Source organism: Xyrauchen texanus, chromosome 8 (genome assembly GCF_025860055.1).
Source record: "Xyrauchen texanus isolate HMW12.3.18 chromosome 8, RBS_HiC_50CHRs, whole genome shotgun sequence".
In the NCBI taxonomy this organism is placed as follows: domain Eukaryota; kingdom Metazoa; phylum Chordata; class Actinopteri; order Cypriniformes; family Catostomidae; genus Xyrauchen; species Xyrauchen texanus.
The window spans coordinates 18,306,502-18,327,082 of NC_068283.1; the positions used below are offsets into that span (position 1 = coordinate 18,306,502).

The following is a 20,581-nucleotide window of genomic DNA, read 5'->3' on the forward strand; positions in this document are numbered from 1 at the left end:
CTGCATCAAGTTAAATGAGTTTGAAGCTTAGATAATCACATTAGAGACTGCTGCAATCGGAGTTGTGCCCCATCCAGCTGTGCTTGAACGCTATTACACATTCTCATCTTGTGCTGTTGCTGATGTCAAGCAAGCTTGAGTGTGGTTTGTTCTCTGTATAGCTGCACGTTGCCTATACAGCTGGAGTTTCACTTACTGCCCCCTGCTGAAATCAAGTTGGAATTCAAGCTTGAATTGCTCCGATGATTGGAATATTCCTTATTACGTTCTGGTGACATGATTAACTGTGTTAATTTTTAAACACATTGTTTTTTATACAATTAATCACACTGAATGTACATGTTAAATGGACAGCCCTCGAAAATATATAAAATGTTTGTCCATTAATGCCCAGCGTTGCATTTTTGAGGGGTGAATTTTTTCAATCATTGAACATGTTGGTAATTAAGAAAAAAATATAGATATAACAGGTAAAATACTTATTTAGAAAATTGCTTAATTTGTTATAACAATTGTGTTAAATAACAGTGACCTAAGCCTGTAACATTTATTATGCAAGGTTTTTTCCTCACCAAAAACATCCACGTTTCCATATGTTTTTTCCATATTTAATGAAAATTAGATATGATTTATTTGCTTTAAAAACTTTTTGCAATTCTGCTGCGCTCTGTCTGTAAGGGTTAAATCTGCAAAAGCTGGTTGGCTGGTCTTAGTTTGACTAAGATAGATGGTCTCCCACCCTGGCCAGCTGTCAAGTGCCCAAAAGCCCTCTAAAATCTGCAAATTGACCATGCTGGGAGACCAGCAAACCAGTTTAGGTTGTTTCAAGCTGTTTAAAACTGATGTGTAGTTGGTGTGTAGACAGTAAACAGCTGTATCTTGCAGCAGAGCTTCTTTGTGCTTTATTATTACAGCTCATTCAGTGTAGCCCCTTGCGCCAACCCCTCTTGAACCCTTCTGTCCACCACCATAATTCATTCCTGCTCATAAATCATACATGTAAACTTAACTTTCAAGCCTTGAAATAGACAAGCTGTCATGCTCCAGGAGTTATCGCTGTTTTCAGGTTTGATCTTGTAAAATGTGTTGTTTTTTGATAGTTGCTGTCTGGGGTAGCTGTATCTGTTGTTGTGATTATGAACAATTGCTGTCTCGCCCCCACTAATGAATGACTTTTAGCACAGACACAACAGAGAGTGACAGCTGTGCTGGAGTCACTGTTTGTTAGAGACCCCTTTTCCACCAAAACTGTGCTGGTTCTCTTGCCAGAGCGATCAGTGAACTTCTCTCCGAAGTGACCCGCATTTCCACTGACTTTAGAACTGAATGATGACGTACCTGCGCAACCTGCACACAAATAAACTAGCCTCATTGCAGTCTTTGTTAATGAGTCCAATGAGTTTTGAGAACAAATTTTTAAATCCAAAGAAACAAATTATGCAATCACAAACTACTTTCCAAATGAAAATGATTACTACTTTTGTTTTCAGTCTTGGAAGATTGAATTGCTGTCGTTGTTCAAACTTTCTTTTCTGCTGACATTATCCCTCTCCGGGCCTCTGACTTTAGCAGTTCCTGTTTTCGAGATCAGCTAGTTTAAGTAGCCAGTGCAGAGCCAATTTTTCACACCTAAAACTGCTTTTTCTGCAGTGGATACATGCAGAACACTGTCAGATTGTGCACTGGCACCATGACAGTGAAAAAGCATGTATTGAAATGCAGAACACAGTACACGTCTTTTGTATCTGTGTGGTTATCTGGAGGGATTGAGAGTGATGTATTTACAGTATCTCCTTTGCTTTCTCTCAGCCCCCTCCGTGGCCCCTCAGAGTATCCAGATCAACACCTTGTCATCCACACAGCTGGAGGTACAGTGGGAACCACCCCCCGCCGAGACTCAAAATGGCATCATTCAGGGATACAAGGTGACACCCACCAGCCCACCCACCTCGTCCAGTATCTTTTATACGCTCATAACCATCCTCGCTCTCTCTTTCTCCTTTTTAAACTCTCTCAGGTAGAAGATAGAATATAGATAGATAAATAGATAGAATCTGTTTCCTGTGGCTTCACATTCCTTTTTTCTCTTCAGTCCCCACAGATTTGCAATAATAGATAATAGTGTTATACAGTATGTTTAAAGGTCTGCCCATTTGGGTCATGAATTAATGATCACAGGTTAGGGTTGAGTGACTGTCTGCTAAAAAATACATGAGGTTGATATAAAAATGTCCAGGAGCAGGAGTGGTAAAATGGCAGATTGGTGTTAATCTAAAGATCCCTGTTGGTTTCAACAAGGATATTTCAGTTCTACAGGATCTGTTAACAAACTACAAGCTCTCTGCTGGAGGGAATGAAATGCCTACATTTTATCTACTTATTAAATAATTTAAGCATTTTGTTAAAGTCAACATAAACATTTGCCATATTTACTTAATACAAATTCCTGGTGTGCAATTCATCAGTGCAAATGTTTGACTTTATCTTTCATCAAAATACATTACATGTAATAATTAAACATGTAATCACATTATAAAGTCAAATGGGCTGCTAATGCCGCTTCATGTTGACTTTCAAACTCAACTGTGGATCACATATATCAAATTCTAGTCTTTTCTGCTGCAGGTTCTTTACTGGGAGATGGACAATCAGAATGAAACTGAGAAAGTTAAGATTCTCTTCCGGCCTGAAACAAATATGAGACTGAAGAACCTGACCAGCTACACATACTATCTGGTCAAGCTGTCTGCCTTCAATGCAGCAGGAGACGGCCCGTACAGTGAGCCCAGGAAGGGGCGCACTCTTCAGGCTGGTGAGCTTCTGCACAAATCATCGTAACTGCCATTAAATTCCCATTTAAAACTGCAGAGCACCACCCTCTGACCTGAGCACAAATGTTACACCTTAAAAGGCACTACCATAAATCTGAACGCAGACACCATGCCAAGGGCAACACGTCTACTTCCATATCTCGCTCTTCTTTATGCATGAAAACCAGGTCGACACCTGATCATATTTCGAGCATGTGGCGTTATATCACCGTTGCATCATTCATTTTAGCAATTCAAGTTTTTTGCATTAAATCATTCACTCTATAAATGTTGTTAGAATAAATTACGCACAAGAGGGAGGTGATTTGTCCTCGGGCTCCACCTTGCTGAAACCACCTCAAAAAAAACAATTTGAAAATTATTCAAATGGTCTTGATGTGACCTCATTTGTACATACAGAGGAAACTCGCCCTCTCTTTTTCTCATTGACATTTCCTGAAGCAACAAGCTGCACTGGCATAAGAGGACAGATTTGCATCGTGGACTGCTAGCATTGGAACTGTAACAACTGTTTATTAAAGATGATGTAACTTTTTCTTTGTTAAAATACTTTCTCCTATCCCAGCTTAATATGCAGAGAAAACTATTAGTAAGCCATTTATAGGTTAATTTTCGCAAAAACCGTAAGCACTGTCTTTCTGTGCCACTTTGAAAATTGCTCCTTTTGAGCAACCTGCTTAGACCGGTCCCAACAACATTACTCAACCAATAGCGTGAGTTGGGGGCGTGACTATCTCTTTGTTTGACAAACTGCAGACCGAGGTGTATTCAGAAAACTGTTTAAAAAACAAAGTTTTCAACCAATTCCAATCGGTGGTGCTAGTGGCCCAGAAATATATATATATACATATATATATATATATACACACAGAATAGTGTGCATGTGTGTGTGCGTGTGCGTGTGTGTGTGCGTGTGCACTAGCGTGTGCGCGTACGTGTGCACGCGTGTGTGTGTGTGTGTGGAACATTTAGGTTTAATTGCTGCCTTAAATATTTAAGTGGTGTAAATATGTGGTGTAAATATTATATACTGTATATTATATATAAAGTGGTGCCAAAGTTACTTTTTTTGACCACTTTTCATTTAATTTGATAAAGAAAATCAATTAGAATCTCTAAAAATTTAGGAATTTGAATAGAAATGACAGTCATTGTTATAGAAATAAGTATGTTTTTAAAACGTAGTGATGAAAAATGTTTTAGTGTTAGTTTTTTAATCATTTTACTGTTGCTGCTGTTCTATAAAAGCAGTAATCCACACAAGCCGATGCATTACAGTGATTTTACCACAGATAAAGGGTTTTTGCACTCCGATTCATGTTTTGCTTAAGAAAACTTACATTAACTGTGGTAAAATACTGTAATAAATAGCCTCGAATGGCTTATTGTTTAATATAGTGTATCTGCCTCTGCTAACCCTTGTATTTTATTTTGTGAAATGAATTTCTTACACTCATTCTTGTTCTCTCTCTTTCTCTACCTTTCTTTCTCACAGCGCCCAGTGCTCCCAGCTTCATCAGTTTCTCAGAGGTGACCAGCAGCACTCTGAATGTGTCCTGGGGTTTCCCACTGTCACCCAATGGTGTGGTGGAGGGCTACAGGGTGTTATATGAGCCCTCTGCCCCTATTCAAGGTGCGAGGGATTCCTTTATCAGTCTATAGCGGAGTGATGTTTAACATTGAAGGTTTTCATTGAGTGTCAGAGTCTGTTTTAGCATTATTGTTCTAATGGTGGCTTTTAAATGTTGCTGGTAGTGGTTTGATGATGTTTTGAGTTGTTTGTGAAAACTCATTTTCCTGTTATTGTTTCCGTGGCTCTTTGTCATTTTTGTAAAAAGCCTGGAGCTGAATGTAGCATTTATAGCATTGATAGAGTTCAATAATATATAACTACTGTAGTTAATTTTGAGATTACATGTGCTTAGGTAGGTAAATAGGGTTTTAAAGGAGTTGATTAAAAAACGAAAATTTTGTCATTCACTCACTCTCATTGTTGTTCTTAACCACATGACTTTTGTTCTTCCATGGAGCAAAAAAGGAGTCATTTTTAAGAATGTACTGGTCGCTCTTTTCCATGCAATTAAAATAAATGTGGACTAGAGGTTTCAATCTTTAAGAAGGATGCAAAACAATTATAATTTTATATATATATGTATGTATATATATATATAAATAATACAATTATCATAAAAATAGTCCATATGACTTACACTACATTCCAAGTCTTCTAAAATAATAAGATTGCTTTGTGTGAGTGTAACGCTGTGTTGCTGACAAAGGCAATGGCGAAGACGTTGTGTTGGACCCAAGTGCAGATTTATTAACAAAACGATGATAATAAGAAAAACTATACCCGTGAACAAGAACTAGACACGTGGACTAAACTGGACAAAAACTTGAAACAGGAGCTTGAAACTGGACTATGAACAGGACTAGACTAGGGCTCTGTTACACAAACTAACATCATAACTAAACTTATGCTACACAAGCTAACATCAATACTAGACCTACCATTATGTACCCAGCAGATCGGCTCTTGGATCTTCGTCAGGGGAATCAACCCCTGGAGGATTATGTGGTGGATTTTTGTTCACTGGCATGCCAGGTGAACTTCAATGAGGTTGCCCTCAAAGAAATGTTTTGTTTGGGACTAAATGAGCCAACCTCTTCCTTTATGCCTAGTGGTCGCTGTTCCCTCAGCCTGGCTCAATATATCAACCTCGGCCCCGAAGTCCTCCATGGCTCCGCCTTCCACGGCTCCGCCCCCGGAGTCCTCCATGGCTCCGCCTTCCATGGCTTCGCCCCCGGAGTCCTCCTTGGTCTCCTGGCTACCCATCTGGTCTGCTCTGGTTCCCTTGGTCTCCTAGCCACCCGTCTGATCTGCTCTGGTTTCCTTGGTCTCCTGGCCGCCCCCCTGATCTGCTCTGGTCTCCTGGCCACCTGCCTGATCTGATATGTTCTCCCTGACCTTGCCTTGTTCCTCTGCTCCCCTTGTGACCCCTTGAACTGCCTGATTGCCCCTGGTACCCCTTTGAACTGCCTGTTTGCCCCTGATGCCCCCTTGAACTGCCTGTTTGCCCCTTGTGCCCCACTGAACCACATCTTTTCACCTACACATCATTACAGTGAGGAACAGATATAAGTCGTTATTAACTGAGAATCATGATGAAACAACATGAGTGTGAGTAGAGGATGACAGAATTTTCATTTTTAGGTGAATGAACCCTTTAATGTTTGTTATTGTATGTGTATCCACATAAGAGGGTCCTTATGTACATAACAATTTGAACTCATACTTGTATGTGTATGCCAATCAGGTGTGACCAAAGTGGTAACGGTGGATATCCGGGGAAGCTGGCAGCGTTGGCTGAAAGTACGAGACCTGACCAAAGGCGTGACCTATTGCTTCCGCGTGCAGGCTAAGACTATTGCCTATGGGCCAGAGGCAGAGGCCAACATCACAGCCGGCCCTGTCAAAGGTGAGCTATACAACCACAAACAAGCCAACAAACACATCAACAGAACCCTCAGGGTCTCTGTTGTTGAGCACAGCTCATATTACACACTGCTCATCAGAGATCCAGACACACCAGCGTGGATCAATATCTCACAGTGGTGTACAGATTTTGGTTCAGCTTTAAAGCGTCACTCACAAGAGTCGGATTGCTGGCCTGTTCTTCACATTAATGCATGTTTTCTTGTCTGTGTAGGATCTCCTGGATCCCCTGTAGAAATGTCTATCACAAAGACAGGCTCCATGCTCAACATCCACTGGACACCAGGGGAAACGGGAGGAGGACATGTGACCGGCTATGTCATTGAAGCACGACCCTCAGGTACATCTTATTAAGAAGTGACATGAAGCGAGTATTGATTCTGACTACCACCCCTGGAGTCACAGGTTCGAATCCAAGGCATGCTGAGGGACTCCAGCCAGGTGTCCTAAGCAATCTAATTGGCCCGGTTGCTAGGGAGGTTAGAGTCTCATTGGGCAACCTCCTCGTGGTCACGATTAGTGGTTCTCGCTCTCAATGGGGTGTGTGATAAGTTATGCAGAAAATAGTGTGGATTGCAGAAAATAGCATGAGCCTCCACATGTGGAGGCTGTCATGCACAATGAGGCACTTGATAAGATGTGTGGATTGACGGTCTCAGAAGCGGAGGCAACTGAGACTTGTCCTCCGCCACCCGGATTGAGGTGAGTAACCACAACACCACGAGGACCTACTAAGTAGTGGGAATTGGGTATTCCAAATTGGGAGAAAAGGGCATAAAAAATGCTACATTATATGTTAATATCAGTGCATTTATTTTCATATTTCTTTAGTAGATTTTAGAATTGAACAGGAGTGACAAAAATGAAGGGTTTTTAAACTGGTGTCGCATGGGTGCACTAGGGGGTCTGCGAAAATTGAAGAAGTGAGACTAATCAAAAAAACATTTATTAATAAATTAATACAAAACTTAAAACAAAAGTTAACAACAATTGCAACATGTAACATTACTATTGTTTCATTCTAAAATCCTGAGATTAAAAGTGATTATTTTAGACAACTAAAGGGGCGGTCACATAACACTTTGCTCTCCATTCACTCCCATTCAAATTCATCCGTATGCAGCACTGCGGAAACATAAGCTCATGCGAAACAAATCTTAATATGCTGCATATCAACGTTCAAGCTTGGTGAACTCTTAACCATGTATGTGTACAACAAGAGGATGTGTGACCAATAGGAGACTAAAACGTCACACGCTGACCTCTTGGCTCAATTCAAAGGATACTTATTTCAAAGCTGTGATATTTATTGTTGCAGGAAAGTGAGTAGACAATATATTTCAACACTTTTAGTTAAATATTGTTTGTTATTGGTGATTCATTTTTTTAATTACACCTGTCACATCTGCACCTAGTTCTGCTCTCCTACACCAGAGGTCCTCCTCACCTGAAAATTGACTCTCACACCACACATGTTCGTTATTACGTTGATTACTCTCTCTTGCTATTTATACCCCACTAATCCTTTTGTATCTGTGTATCTTTCAAAATCTTACCAATCTAATTGCAGTTGTCATTTCTGAGCGTTTATCACCAGCTTGGTTTCTCTGTGTATTACCATTGACTGTTTCCTTGGATTATTCTTTGCTGCTTCACGATTTGGATTAGTTTGAAGTGTGTTCTTGACTGCTTACCGGGTTATTACCCTTGCCTGGCTCAACTACTCTTTTCATTAAAACCTGTGCTGATGGATCTTACCTCTGTGTCTAAGCCTGATTCGTCACAACACCAGAGGCCTTCCCGTGTGACATCATATCCTGTTTCATAGCATTGTACGAAACAAATTTGTTCCCAAAGCTTTGTGTGACTGCCTCTCACCAGTAAGAAATAAACCAAATCTGCATATGGTTTCATACTGTATATTATTAGAAAAATATATATATATATTGAATGGTTATATCTCCTTCCTCGCATACTTTAAATAGTTTGTAATTATGTTGCATTTTCCTCCAGATAAAATTAAGAATTGGCTTCAGTAAAAAGACAATATAAAAGCCTGTTACTTTTGCAAAATATATTGTCTTGATAATATTTTTTCACACAGTTAATTTTCAACAGTGGTGTTATTTCACACGTTATAAATAAATATAGCTGGTTTATTTTTTCAGATTTTTCTTTCATCACTTTAATGTATTTTCAAACCCATATGAAATTCTTTCTTCTGTGGAACATAAAAGGAGATATTTAGTAGATATCCAAGATGCTATTTTCCATTGACACTTATGGTCATTACTCACTTGCACTGTATGGAAATGAGCATGATATATTTATGGTTCCTTTTTGAAGCTTGAAAGCTCTTGTTCCCATTCATTGTAATTGCATAGAAAAGAGCAACAACTGTTGGTCCCATGCCATCACTGTTATAATGCACTCAACATCTGATGTTAGGGAATGAGCTGCTCACTCCTCTTGATATCAGCATCTGCCAAGAAAATGTAATGGGAAACATTAATATACACCCAAGTCCACAATGACATTTTCACTGAAAGAGACCTTTCTGTTTGCAGACGAGGGATTGTGGGATACATTTGTGCGACACCTGCCTCCCACAAGCACCTCTCACTCAGTGAGTCTGGACCGCCTCCGCCAGGGCATCAGCTACCAGTTCCGAGTGCTGGCCGTCAATGAGTTCGGCTATGGTGAGCCGAGTGCGCCCTCTGCTGCCATGTCAGGTAATTGCACTCTCTTTAAAAACTTTTGTTCTATGATGAGTCATCGCTGAAACTCTGGAAAAGATTTTGATAGAGTAATGCAACAGTTACTGCTCATGATTCTATTTTAAGTCAGACGTGAACTTGATAACCATATGAGTCAGATGAGCATGATAACATGAAAACAATATGACCTTGATGCATCATGTCCTCCCAGAGGTAACAAATATGGCTCGGAAGTTGCTCTTGTCAACTTCCTTATAGGTTTTTTCAAATACCTTAGGATATTAAATATAGAAACAAACTATACAACTGTTGACGTTCGATGAGAGTTTAATGTTGTAAAGTTAATATAGATAGTATAACACTGATGGTTTGGTCTTGGGAGAATATGATTGAGAAAAGGTTGAGTTCATATTGAAATCTTGACTTTTGATTGAAGACGGCGCTTCCTTGGAGAATCTGAACACAGTTTGAGACATTGTTGAGATATTATCTGAAACTTTAGAGGAGACATGTGAGATTGAGTCTTTTGCTCAGCAAAAAACATTTTAGAAGGAGACTTCTCAATTTGTTCTCCATTTAATCACAATGCTGTCTAGGGGAAACAATTGAGATTTAAAAGAGATCTCATTTGTAATTTTTCTTTTCTGATTTATTTGGTTTTATTCATGTTTACCTTCAGAGATTGCCTTGTTTTTGTCTGATTTCCTTAACCACATTTTAAATTTGTCACACTTGGACTCTGAACAACACTAATCAGCATCCTTATCCAGGGTAATAAAACTGGTTTTTGTGTTTTACCCTTTAAGGAGACTTTATCAATGAAGTTGAGGCCATCTATGCCAATGCCTTAAAAGGAACCTAAAGCACTGACTGGAGATTTATGTTTTGACCAAATATAGTCAAAAACCTGTGTATCTCTGAATGGTATACCTGAAGTATTTTATATATTTTATTTTATAAACAAAATAATAATAATATTTAAAAAATAAACAAAGTTTACAAATCTCATACATTTTTGTTTCATAAAACGACTGCAACTCTGGAAATTTAGTGGAACATCAAATTACGTTCATGATGATCAGAGTTTGGACATAAAAGTAGGATGTAAATATAGGAACTGAACTTAGACTTTGTGCTGAAAACAGACCTGGTTCTGAAACGTCTTGGCGCATTGACCTATTTATCAGGAAAATAGCAAATTGCGCTTTACGGCACTTCATTAACATACAATACACCCACAGTATGGACGCATAGATTGCACGAATACTCCCTCCCACGTGCACTTTGCGCTGGCACCAAAAATTGCCTTTAACAATAGTACTCTAATGAATTGGGTAAGACAAGGCACGGTCGTTGAGAGTAGCGCATCATTTTGCACACTCACCAAAATATTCTAGGTCAATCATTAAATAAACATATTTCTCCCCAGAAATACATATATGCATGTACTTCAGTTGCTTATGCACAAGATGAACTGATATAGTTTTTATAGGGTCAAAATAGACTAAAGTGGACACCGATCACCCTTATGATGTCATCACACAAAACAGCTATTTGCAACAAAGCAACATAGATAATACTACATAAGAGCCAAAACCTCTATGAATACTTAATAACAACTATTTAAATGCTGCCATATGTTCCCTTTGACCAAGGAAACATAATTAACTAATTCAAGGCCAATTTTACACAATGCATTGTGGGCGTTCCCCATTACCTCATTTTTGTACTCAATAGTTAGAATTATTAACACTTAAAATCCTTAAACACTTAAAAACACGTTTAATCCGAGTGTATGGATTAAAAAAAAATAGGATGTGCAATGACAGCATTAGGGTTTACAGTGTGGGTAGTGTTTTATTTTGGGTTTAACCTTGAAGAGCACCAAGCAAAACATTTAAAAGCAAGATTTCAATGTCATCATCTAAAGTTATAAAAAAATCAATCAAATCACTTTGTCACTACCATGTACACAAGTTTAACAGTAGGTGAAAGTCTTGTGCAGTTCCGAGCAACACAGCAGTCATGACAGTGACGAGACATATACCAATTATAGTAAACAACATATTTACACAACACTATTTACATATCAAATGTACACATACTTACACAACTCAATAATTATTTACATTGTACAGTAAACAATACACACAATATAGAATACACATACAATAAAAATAAAGAGTATATAAAAAAATATATACAGAATTTTTATTGAGGAGAATATATTTGACAGTCCAGTGTGAGATATAAGATTAATAAAGTGCAGTGCTGATTATTATATGAAGCAAGCTTTCAAAAAACAGACTAAAGTCATCAAAGACAAGAGGTTTCTTCTCTGTCTCTGTCTGTCTGTTTCTTTGGCCATTGGCAAGTACTTTCAAGAAAATCTGCCATGTTGCCTCAATTAATATTGCATTAATTAATGCAGCATGCTGAAAGTCTTAGAGGTCTGTTTGTAAATAAAAAGCAGAGTGAGTGGGTTATCAACATCTCGTGTGTCATGGGACTGAAATATTCATACCACAGGCGTGCTCAAATCTGTCTTTGAGTTGATGTCACTGCAGCTCAATATTGCTGTCAGAGCAGTCCAACAGAGGCTGTCAGACCATATGACTAGAGAGTTCTGGCACATTTGGGACACACTCTCCTTTGCTCTAGAGCACTAGAGTTGAGGAGATAGGACGCATGCCAATAAGCTCACTGTCACTGCTGCTCCAAATATGTTCAGTCACTGCTGCTTCTAAAGTAATAAAATATGTTCTTTAGGTGTGCTGCTAAAGTAAGCATTACTATTGCTACTGCACAGGGTTGGGGGGTTCAGAAAGGGTTAATTGCTATGTAGACTTTGGCATAAAACTCATATAACATGTTGCTTGTGCTATGGACATGAATGCTACCTCAAATCATGTGGAGGAGAGGTGTGCTATTAGCTATCAAACTTTTTTTTTTCGTCCACCCTTGTAGCTTCTTTAAAATAGCTAATTCGCCAGATTATAGATCTCAAGTATCTTTACATATACATACAGTAAACGATACATACAGTACCACAGATATTGGGGCTAGGCTCTTTTGACTTATGCCAGTAAGTAAATATCCAAAACACCTTAGCAACCACATTGCAACACACTAAAAACCTCTTGGAACATCTTAGTAACTGTATGTTAATGCCCTGTCAATCACCCACAACACCCTATCATTGTGGCAGAGGGGCAAGCATGTAATGTAGTTGTCGAATGTAGTTTTCTTTTTAATCTCACTTTCGTTCACTCTTTATGTTTTGTTTTTCATTGTTTCTGACATACACAGCCCAACTGGACACGGCGTTTTATGAGGAGTGGTGGTTTCTCATCGTGTTGGCGTTGTGTGGCCTCATTCTGCTGCTGCTGGTGGTCTTTGGACTTGTTCTGCATGGCCAGAACAGGAAGTACAAGAGCTGTGGAACAGGTGTGAGCTAAACCAAACTAAACCCAAAAATCTGTCCCTCCATCCTTCCTCACACCAACATGATGTCATACAACTAATTATTACACAGCTCTCTGGAATACTTGATTCTGATTCTGAGGACTTTTGTCCATAGCAACACTGTAAATCTGATCGCTCATCTGGAAAACAGATGTTTTCTACTCCGCAATGCTTGTGTTCTGTCTCTCTGCAGTCTCTAAAAACAAGCTAAAAAAATCATTTCAGCTCAAAAATGATTTGGCAAAGTAGTCGTGTTATAAGTGGGATAATGTACAGTACATCCAATCATTATCGCAAAATAAACCTTTTCAAGGTGATAAGTCCCCCTGTTCAACTTTATTTTGTGGTAATGACCAACTGACTGCATTATCTCTTACATTTATTCATGCAGTAAAACATGTCCACCCACTTATGGTATATGCTGTCCAGTTAAAACAGTGATGAAACAGGGAAGATGTTTTTGGGATAATGATATGCTAACTGCTGTAGGTAAAGCTGTCTCTACGGTGGAGGAAACGGTCACACTGGACAATGGAGGCTTCACATCTCTAGAGCTCAACAGCAGGCCTGTTCATGTCAAGGGTGTCTTCCTGAGGAAGAATGGTACCAGGTATAAATGCAGCTTACGATATTTAATAACTCCGTTTCTTCAGGGGTTACTCACATTTTTATCAAAACTATGGTAACCTTGGTAAACTTTTGTTACCGCCTGTCTTTTCCAAAGCAGGTCACCTCCCCGACCCAATCCAGCTAGACTGCGCTATGATGATGAAGACATCTGTAACAACTACAATGGCGTGGTTTCCACAGAGAGCACAGTGCTGACCGAGAGGCCTGCAGACATGTCGGAGTCTGAGGTAGATTGTTTAACACACATACTGTATATTCCCACATAGGCTGTTCTCAATGTGCGTTCTTTTGTGTTCTTGCATTCTCATGGACTCCTTCTACGTCATGTTCTACAGGTTTATCACTATGTTTTTGAAATTCTTTAAATAAAGTAGTATGTTTTCTAGGTTTATATGTTGAATTTAGTATACATTTATATGTTTCAATTTAATGATGTCACCCTAATTAAGATAAAGCTCATTTCTGAATGTGAACAGTGTTTATGGCACAGTAGCAATGATCTTTAAATTGTATAACTGTATTTCAGATGATATTATTAACATAACTATATTTATAGTTCATATAATGTATATAAACTACACAGTATAATTTTATTTAAAGGGATAGTTCACCCAAAATTGAAATTCTCCCATCATTTACTCACCCTCATGTGATTCCAGATGTGTATGACTTTCTTTCATCTGCTGAACACAAATAAAGATTTTTAGAAGAATTTCTCAGCTCACACAATGGTTACTCATACTAATACTAGGTTCATACAATGCAAGTGTATGGCGGCTAGAATTTTGAAGCTCCAAAAAGCGCATAAAGGTAGCATAAAAGTACTCCATACGACTCCAGTGTTTAAATCCATGTGTTCTGAAGCATTTCAGGTGTGGCTGAGAAACAGATCAATATTGAAGTCCTTTTTAACTATAAATATCTACTTTCAATTTCACATTCTTCTTCTTTTGGTTTTGGTGATTCACATTATTCGCGCATATAACCAGCTACTGGGCAGGGTACAGAAGTTATAGTAAAAAGTTCTCAAATATTGATCTGCCTAAAAGTAGATACTTTTTGTTAGCAGCCGGTAGTATAGACAACTACCTTTTTCAAAAGAGTAGCTTGACTGAAGTTTAGATTTAAAGTCGCTTACACAACACTGAAAAAGACTATACTCTTCTCACTTAAATAATTCAACTCAAATCGCTCTTTTATATGCATTTGTTATTTATTGGGTAAGTAGCTATGTAATAAACATGATAAAGTGCAGTTAGATGGTCATTATCACAAAATATAGCCTTTCAGGCACTTTGCGTCGGAGTCCTGATCACCCCGATCAGATTTTGCGATAATGACCGGCTAACTGTATGCTATCACGCTTATTACACAGCCACTTATCCAATCCATATATCACAATATAGGTCTGAGAGATCTCTGAGTTCTCTTTGTCATTACCTCTATTGTCAGGACTCTGACAGCGAGTGTGAGGAGGAGCCAATCAAACACTCATTTGTGAACCATTACATGAGCGACCCGTCTTATTTCAACTCATGGAAACGGCAGCAGAAGGGGCTAAAGCAAACTCTGGCCTGTTCTTACGAGGAGTGTGCAAGCGGGGACACAGAGTCATACTATCAGACAGTGGTCACGCAGCACAGCATGGGTGGGGTCTACACCCCCACCGGCCAGCCCACCCCAGGCTCACGGACTCCCGTTACAGGCTTCTCCTCATTCGTGTGACGCCCGATGGACTGGGCCGAGGATCCGGACCCCACTTTGCTCGGGCACCATGGTTACAGAAAAGGGCACTAGATAGAAGGGATACTCTGATATCCACAGAACTATCACTATGAGCACTACAATGACCGCTGAATTTTGAATGAACTCTCATGCTGATTAGAGAACGTGATAATTAGTAAGCGAGCGCAGAAGAGGACGGTTTAAAACATAATTTTTATAAAGGCACGGCTGATAATCAGAGTTACTGTTATTGTATGTGTCCCTCCTGTTTGCAGCCTTGATTGTGAAAGATAAATGTCTGTGCAGATGATTTTAAAGACAGGACATAACTGAAATCATTTGTCTTCAACCTATTATTGTGATGAGACATTCCGGCTATTAAGAGAGCCACATATTCCATCTGAATTAATGGGAAACATTCCTGCCACTATTCCCTTTTACCACATTGAAAAGACACTAAGAAAAAACTTAAATGAAAACCATGCTGTAAGTACTGTATACTCTTGTCTGAATATTCCCTCATTTCACCATCAGTTTTGCTATATATATGTGTTGCACTTGAGATCGTAGGGGCATGAACTGTAAATCTGCTCTAATGGATCTGATTCACGTTCACGCAGCCTGGATAATGAAGCATGGATATCTGTGCACAGATGTCACCATGATGTCTCCAGTATATTCTGTACCGGCTCACCAGCAAAGAAACCCACGGAGGCTGTTGGAAGAATACCTGTTTCTGTGTTAAACAGTGTTGTGATGTGTTCAAGTACCACTGCTCATTCTCACATATACCAAGATCGAAGTTCTAATTTCTCTGTCTTGTTTTGTTTCCATCTGATTGGCCTTGCTTAGGAACTGCAAACACTCACTTGATATTATTTAAAGGGATAGTTCACAAATGTTAATTCTCTCATAATTTACTCACCCTCATGCCATCCCAGATGTGTATGACTTTCTTCTGCTGAACACAAATGAAGAGTTTTAGAAGAATATTTCAGCTATGTTGTTCCTTACAATGCAAGTGAATGGTGACCAGAACTCAGAAGGTGTAAAAAGGACATAAAGGCATCATAAAAGTAAACCAGATGACTCCAGTGGTTAAAATCTATGTCTTCAGATTGGTGTGGGTGAGAAACAGATCAATGTTTAAGTCCTTTTTTTACTGTAACTACTACACTTTCATCTTCACATTCTGGTGTGAAAGTGACTTTCACATTTTGCCACCAACTGGTTGGGGCTAGTCATAGGTGGAGATTGATTGTAAAAAAGGACTTAAATATTAGACTATTTCTCAGCCACACTTATATCCACTGGAGTTGGATGGATTACCGGTACTTTTATACTGCCTTTATGTGCTTTTTGGACCTTTATGGTTCTGGTCACCATTCACTTGCATTGTGAAGTTCTACAGAGCTGAAATACTCTTCTAAAAAAAAAAAATTTTGTTCAGCAGAAGAAAGAAAGTCATACATATCTGGGATGGCATGAGTGAGTAAATTATGAGAATTAGTTTTTTGTTTTTAGTTTGGGGTGAACTATTCCTTTAATGAATGTATGTATGTATGTATGTATGTATCTATGTATGTATGTATGTATGTGAGGGGATCGGTATGGATGCTTAGCACATATGCCTATACTGCACTCTGGAGCCATAAAGTCTTATGTTTCCTTCTTGGATTATATTTTATAAAGGCTTGTAAAAAATGCAGTTTTACAGTGCAATTGCAAATTAATTTGTATCTTCTTTTTTTATTATTAAAAAGTGACGTATAGTAGTTCTGTTGTGCTTTCATTGCAAGTATGAATTTTTGCAGTTCTTGAAAATACCAACACAACAAATACAGTAATCAAACAAAAATGTACTGTTATGGAAATGTTTGTTTCAATTCTGCCAAGTGTTTTAGCACAAGTGTATTTCATGAACATTCATTTTAGGTAAACAAGTTCAAGGGTTAATTTAATTTATTTTTAAGATAAATGTTGTTGTTGACTTAACTGCCTCAAACTACAAAGATGTCTTGTTGCTATTTTTTCAACATGCACCTGACAAATTATGACAGTTGAATCACAAATCACTTTTTATACAGTTTTTGAAAAGCATTTCATCAAACAAACACTTTTAATAGATGTATTTCTCAGTTTAAGGTTCAATGGAAACAATTCATCACTTGAAATGATTTCTTCCCTGTTAAATGGACTGAGTTCATGGACATTTCATGGTCTTATTGCAATGACGATGAATAAAAGCAAAAGTGTGAAACACAATATGTTTAAAACAGATTTCTTTTATCTTTTTCCATCTTTTCCAAAAAAAAATATATAACTAAATGTTTTTATTTCAAAACACATTTTGAAGGTAAATGTGGGTCAGTCTGTATTCTCTAAATTTCTCTTTCTGTCCAATGGGAGGCGCACTGTACACTCTTTAAAACTGAAAGGACGCAAAAACAACAGGAAGTGTATTTGAAAAAGTCGAAAGTAATAAACTCGGGACTTTACAGTCTCCGAATGGGAGTAAAATCTTTGTAATTCTGTATTTGAAACTCTAGAACGGTAAATCTGTTCTATATTTTCTCTCTTTAGTCGTTTTTTCATCTGTTTTAACAAAGACAACTGAAAGCATCCGTCATATCTGCTGTCCAGTTCTGTTTAGTGAAATAAATGAACGCAAATAAGTGAAAACATCTAACCCGTCAATTCACGCCAATTGTCAGAACTGTTATAACTGTTACAACCCATGGCTTATTTGGTCCTCCACCACGCCCACTTCCGTATCACGCCCCAATAAATACAAACCCTACAGGAGTGTTGCCAACTTAGCAATTTTGTTGCTAGATTTAGCAACTTTTCAGACTACCCTAGCAACTTTTTTTTTCAAAAAGCACCTAGCAACAAATTTAGCAATTAAAAATAAAAAATTGGCAACTTTTGGAAAGTGACTCTAATCCAAACAACACACGGCAAGGTGTGAACACTTTAATACACTTTAAAACACTTTATACCCAAATGTCAAAAAATGTATGTCAACAAAATTACTTGAATAAATGAACAGCATTAATAAAGCCCCAGTCTTACAGATCATTAACTAAAAAAAGTTGTTTTAGGGTTTAGTTACCCTTTAAGATCGCTGTGGAAATGTGAAGACAAAAGACAACGTGCGCAGGGGCGGGGCTACATAAGGTCTATATAGCCAGGACACAGAGGCTGCGCAGGCAGGCAGCAGCAAAAATTGTTGGCTGAGTGCAGCAGCAGTAGCACGCATTTCATTTAATCTATCAGCATGTCTCAATCAAAACTGTACAGCCAGAAGTACAGAAAAGAGTGGGAGTCTTTACCTGAATTTAAAGGGTGGCTGAAGCCAGTAGTTGGGGATGACTGTCGAGCATATTGTGCGTATTGCAAATCAGATATGCTTGCAAAAATGTATGACATCAAAAAACATTGTGCTACAGCAAAGCATATAAATAAATCAAAACCATATAACCCTGCAAAGCAGTCTACATTACCGCAGCTAGTTAAGAAAGTGGATAACTCCAAAAGTGCAGAAGCTACTATGGCAATGTTCATTGCAGAACACTGTTCACTGCTAGCATGCGACCATTTAGGTATGGCTTGCAAAGCTGCCTTTTCAGATTCTGTTCTGAATCTGTTTGCAACAAACTTCCAAATGCACCGCACCAAGTGCACAGAAATGATTAAGGGAGTATTGGCTCCTTATTTTCTGAAAAGGATAACATCAGATGTGGGGGATGAGAGGTTCAGTCTCCTTTTGGATGAGTCCACTGATGTCAGTGTCTCAAAATACCTGGGCGTGGTGATTCGGTATTTTAGTGCTAAAAAAAGAACAATTGTGTCCACATTTCTTGGGCTGGTTGAATTGGAGGCGGACGATGCCAGATCAATAGCAAAGGCAATAGTTGAGTTTCTTGAAAAGTGTAGCCTTAAAAAGGAGAATCTTCAGGGTATTGGCACTGATAATGCATCTGTGATGACTGGGGTGCACAATGGCGTACACAAGATTTTAAAGGAAGAATGTGCTTTGCCCAATTTGGTACTCATCCGCTGTGTGTGCCATTCTGTACAATTGGCTGTCAGTGCAGCATCCAAAGAAACCATCCCTAGATGTGTTGAATACTTAATCAGGGAAACCTACAACTGGTTTTCTATTTCCCCAAAACGGCGAGAGGCATACAAAGCAGTGTATGCTACCACTAATTGTGGTCAGAAACCCCTGCAGATCACCAAAGTGTGTGCCACACGTTGGCTATCGATTGAGCCTGCGGTAACTCGTATATTGGACCAGTGGAAAGAACTGAAACTCCACTTTGACCAAGGCCAGTGAGCATTGCTATATGGCAGATGTGCTCCATGCCATGTACATGGACAAGACCAACTATGTCTACCTTACATTCTTAAAATCAATTCTGTCTGAAGTTCAAGTTGCAGTGAAGTCATTTGAGGGAGAACATACAGATCCTGTCAAGCTTTTAGACAATCTGGTACACCTCATATCATCAATTTGTAGCAGAGTAGTCAACCCAATGGCAAAAATGAATGTCCTGAAGGATGCCATTGATGGACATCTCAGTCCAGCTCCATATCTTGGGTACCTTTTCGAAAGCACAATGTCCCAACTCAGCCTTGCGCCAGAGGACGAAAAAGTAATTCGGAAACGATGCATCAACTATGTTGTTGCTCTAAGCAAGGAGCTGCAAGGAAGGCTCCCAGACAATCTCGAAACCTTACGAAACATGGCCCTGTTCAGTGTTAAGGAAACACTAAATCACAATAAAGGCACCAATGAAATTATTAAAGTAGCTGAGCTACTGGGATACCAGCCACAGTCAATTGACAAAATTGTTTCCCAATGGAGAAATATCCATTTATTGAGGTGGGAATCAACTGAAAATTCCACTGAGTTTTGGAGCGAAGTGTATAACTACACAGACGCTTCAGGGTTAAAACCATTTGAAGAACTGTGCAAAGCTGCACTGGCTGCCCTCTCCTTGCCACACTCAAATGCAGAGGTTGAACAGCTGTTTAGCCAAATGAGTGTGGTCAAGTCAAAGTTAAGAAAATAGACTGTCACTGCACACTCTCAACTCCATACTCCTTGTGCGGTACGGACTGAAGCTGGCTGGTGATACTTGTTACCATCATAAACTACCTAATGAAGTTCTGCAACAGTCTGGCACCACAGCAGCATACAGCTTTAAAGCCATGCCATCCTTTTCTGCTGATACCAGCTCATTGGACAGTGAAGATGAAAATGATTTGCTTGTAAATCTATGATTCATCAAGGAATGGATTTTCCGGAACTGGGGGAATCAAGGCTGATGGTGACAGTGTAGACTGCACTGTGAATGAGAAAAGTAATGGAGGAAACCACTGCTAACCAGCCCAGCAGCACACCATTCTATGGAGAGAGTTGGGAAGAGGTGCCTAGCAATAGACAAACACATTTAAGTTAAGATGCTAGCTTCAATTGTTCAATATAGCCTAATTGTTCATTTACTGATACACCTTGTTATTATCTTGTATAATTGTTGATCATTTTGGTAGCATATTAACTACCACAGTGCTTTAATTGTTCAGTTCATGTGTTTCACTGGTTAATAAGAAAATAGCCTACACAAAATGTAATTGTTCAAAAGTGTTTAACTGTTCAATATCAATGTTGTATTAAAAAATCTGATCATAAAAAAGTGTTGTTTGAA

The 20,581-nt window shown here is 38.8% G+C and overlaps 1 protein-coding gene across 4 annotated transcripts in view; it reads left to right on the forward strand.

Annotated features, from left to right (window-relative positions):
• Window positions 1-17,123, forward strand: part of LOC127647329 (protein sidekick-1-like) — a 474,624-nt gene extending 457,501 nt beyond the window's left edge. The window contains exons 36-45 of one of the 4 annotated variants that reach the window (XM_052131502.1): window positions 1,810-1,925; window positions 2,626-2,812; window positions 4,327-4,464; window positions 6,149-6,310; window positions 6,542-6,667; window positions 8,895-9,059; window positions 12,354-12,491; window positions 12,999-13,119; window positions 13,237-13,366; window positions 14,592-17,123. In XM_052131502.1, the coding sequence (XP_051987462.1) occupies window positions 1,810-1,925; window positions 2,626-2,812; window positions 4,327-4,464; window positions 6,149-6,310; window positions 6,542-6,667; window positions 8,895-9,059; window positions 12,354-12,491; window positions 12,999-13,119; window positions 13,237-13,366; window positions 14,592-14,864 (1,556 nt within the window). In that variant the 3' untranslated portion in view covers window positions 14,865-17,123. Of the gene's footprint in view, window positions 1-1,809; window positions 1,926-2,625; window positions 2,813-4,326; window positions 4,465-6,148; window positions 6,311-6,541; window positions 6,668-8,894; window positions 9,060-12,353; window positions 12,492-12,998; window positions 13,120-13,233; window positions 13,367-14,591 lie in introns of all 4 variants that reach the window. The other 3 variants (XM_052131501.1, XM_052131503.1, XM_052131504.1) reach the window with 3 other exon arrangements.
• Window positions 17,124-20,581: the final 3,458 nt, after the last annotated feature.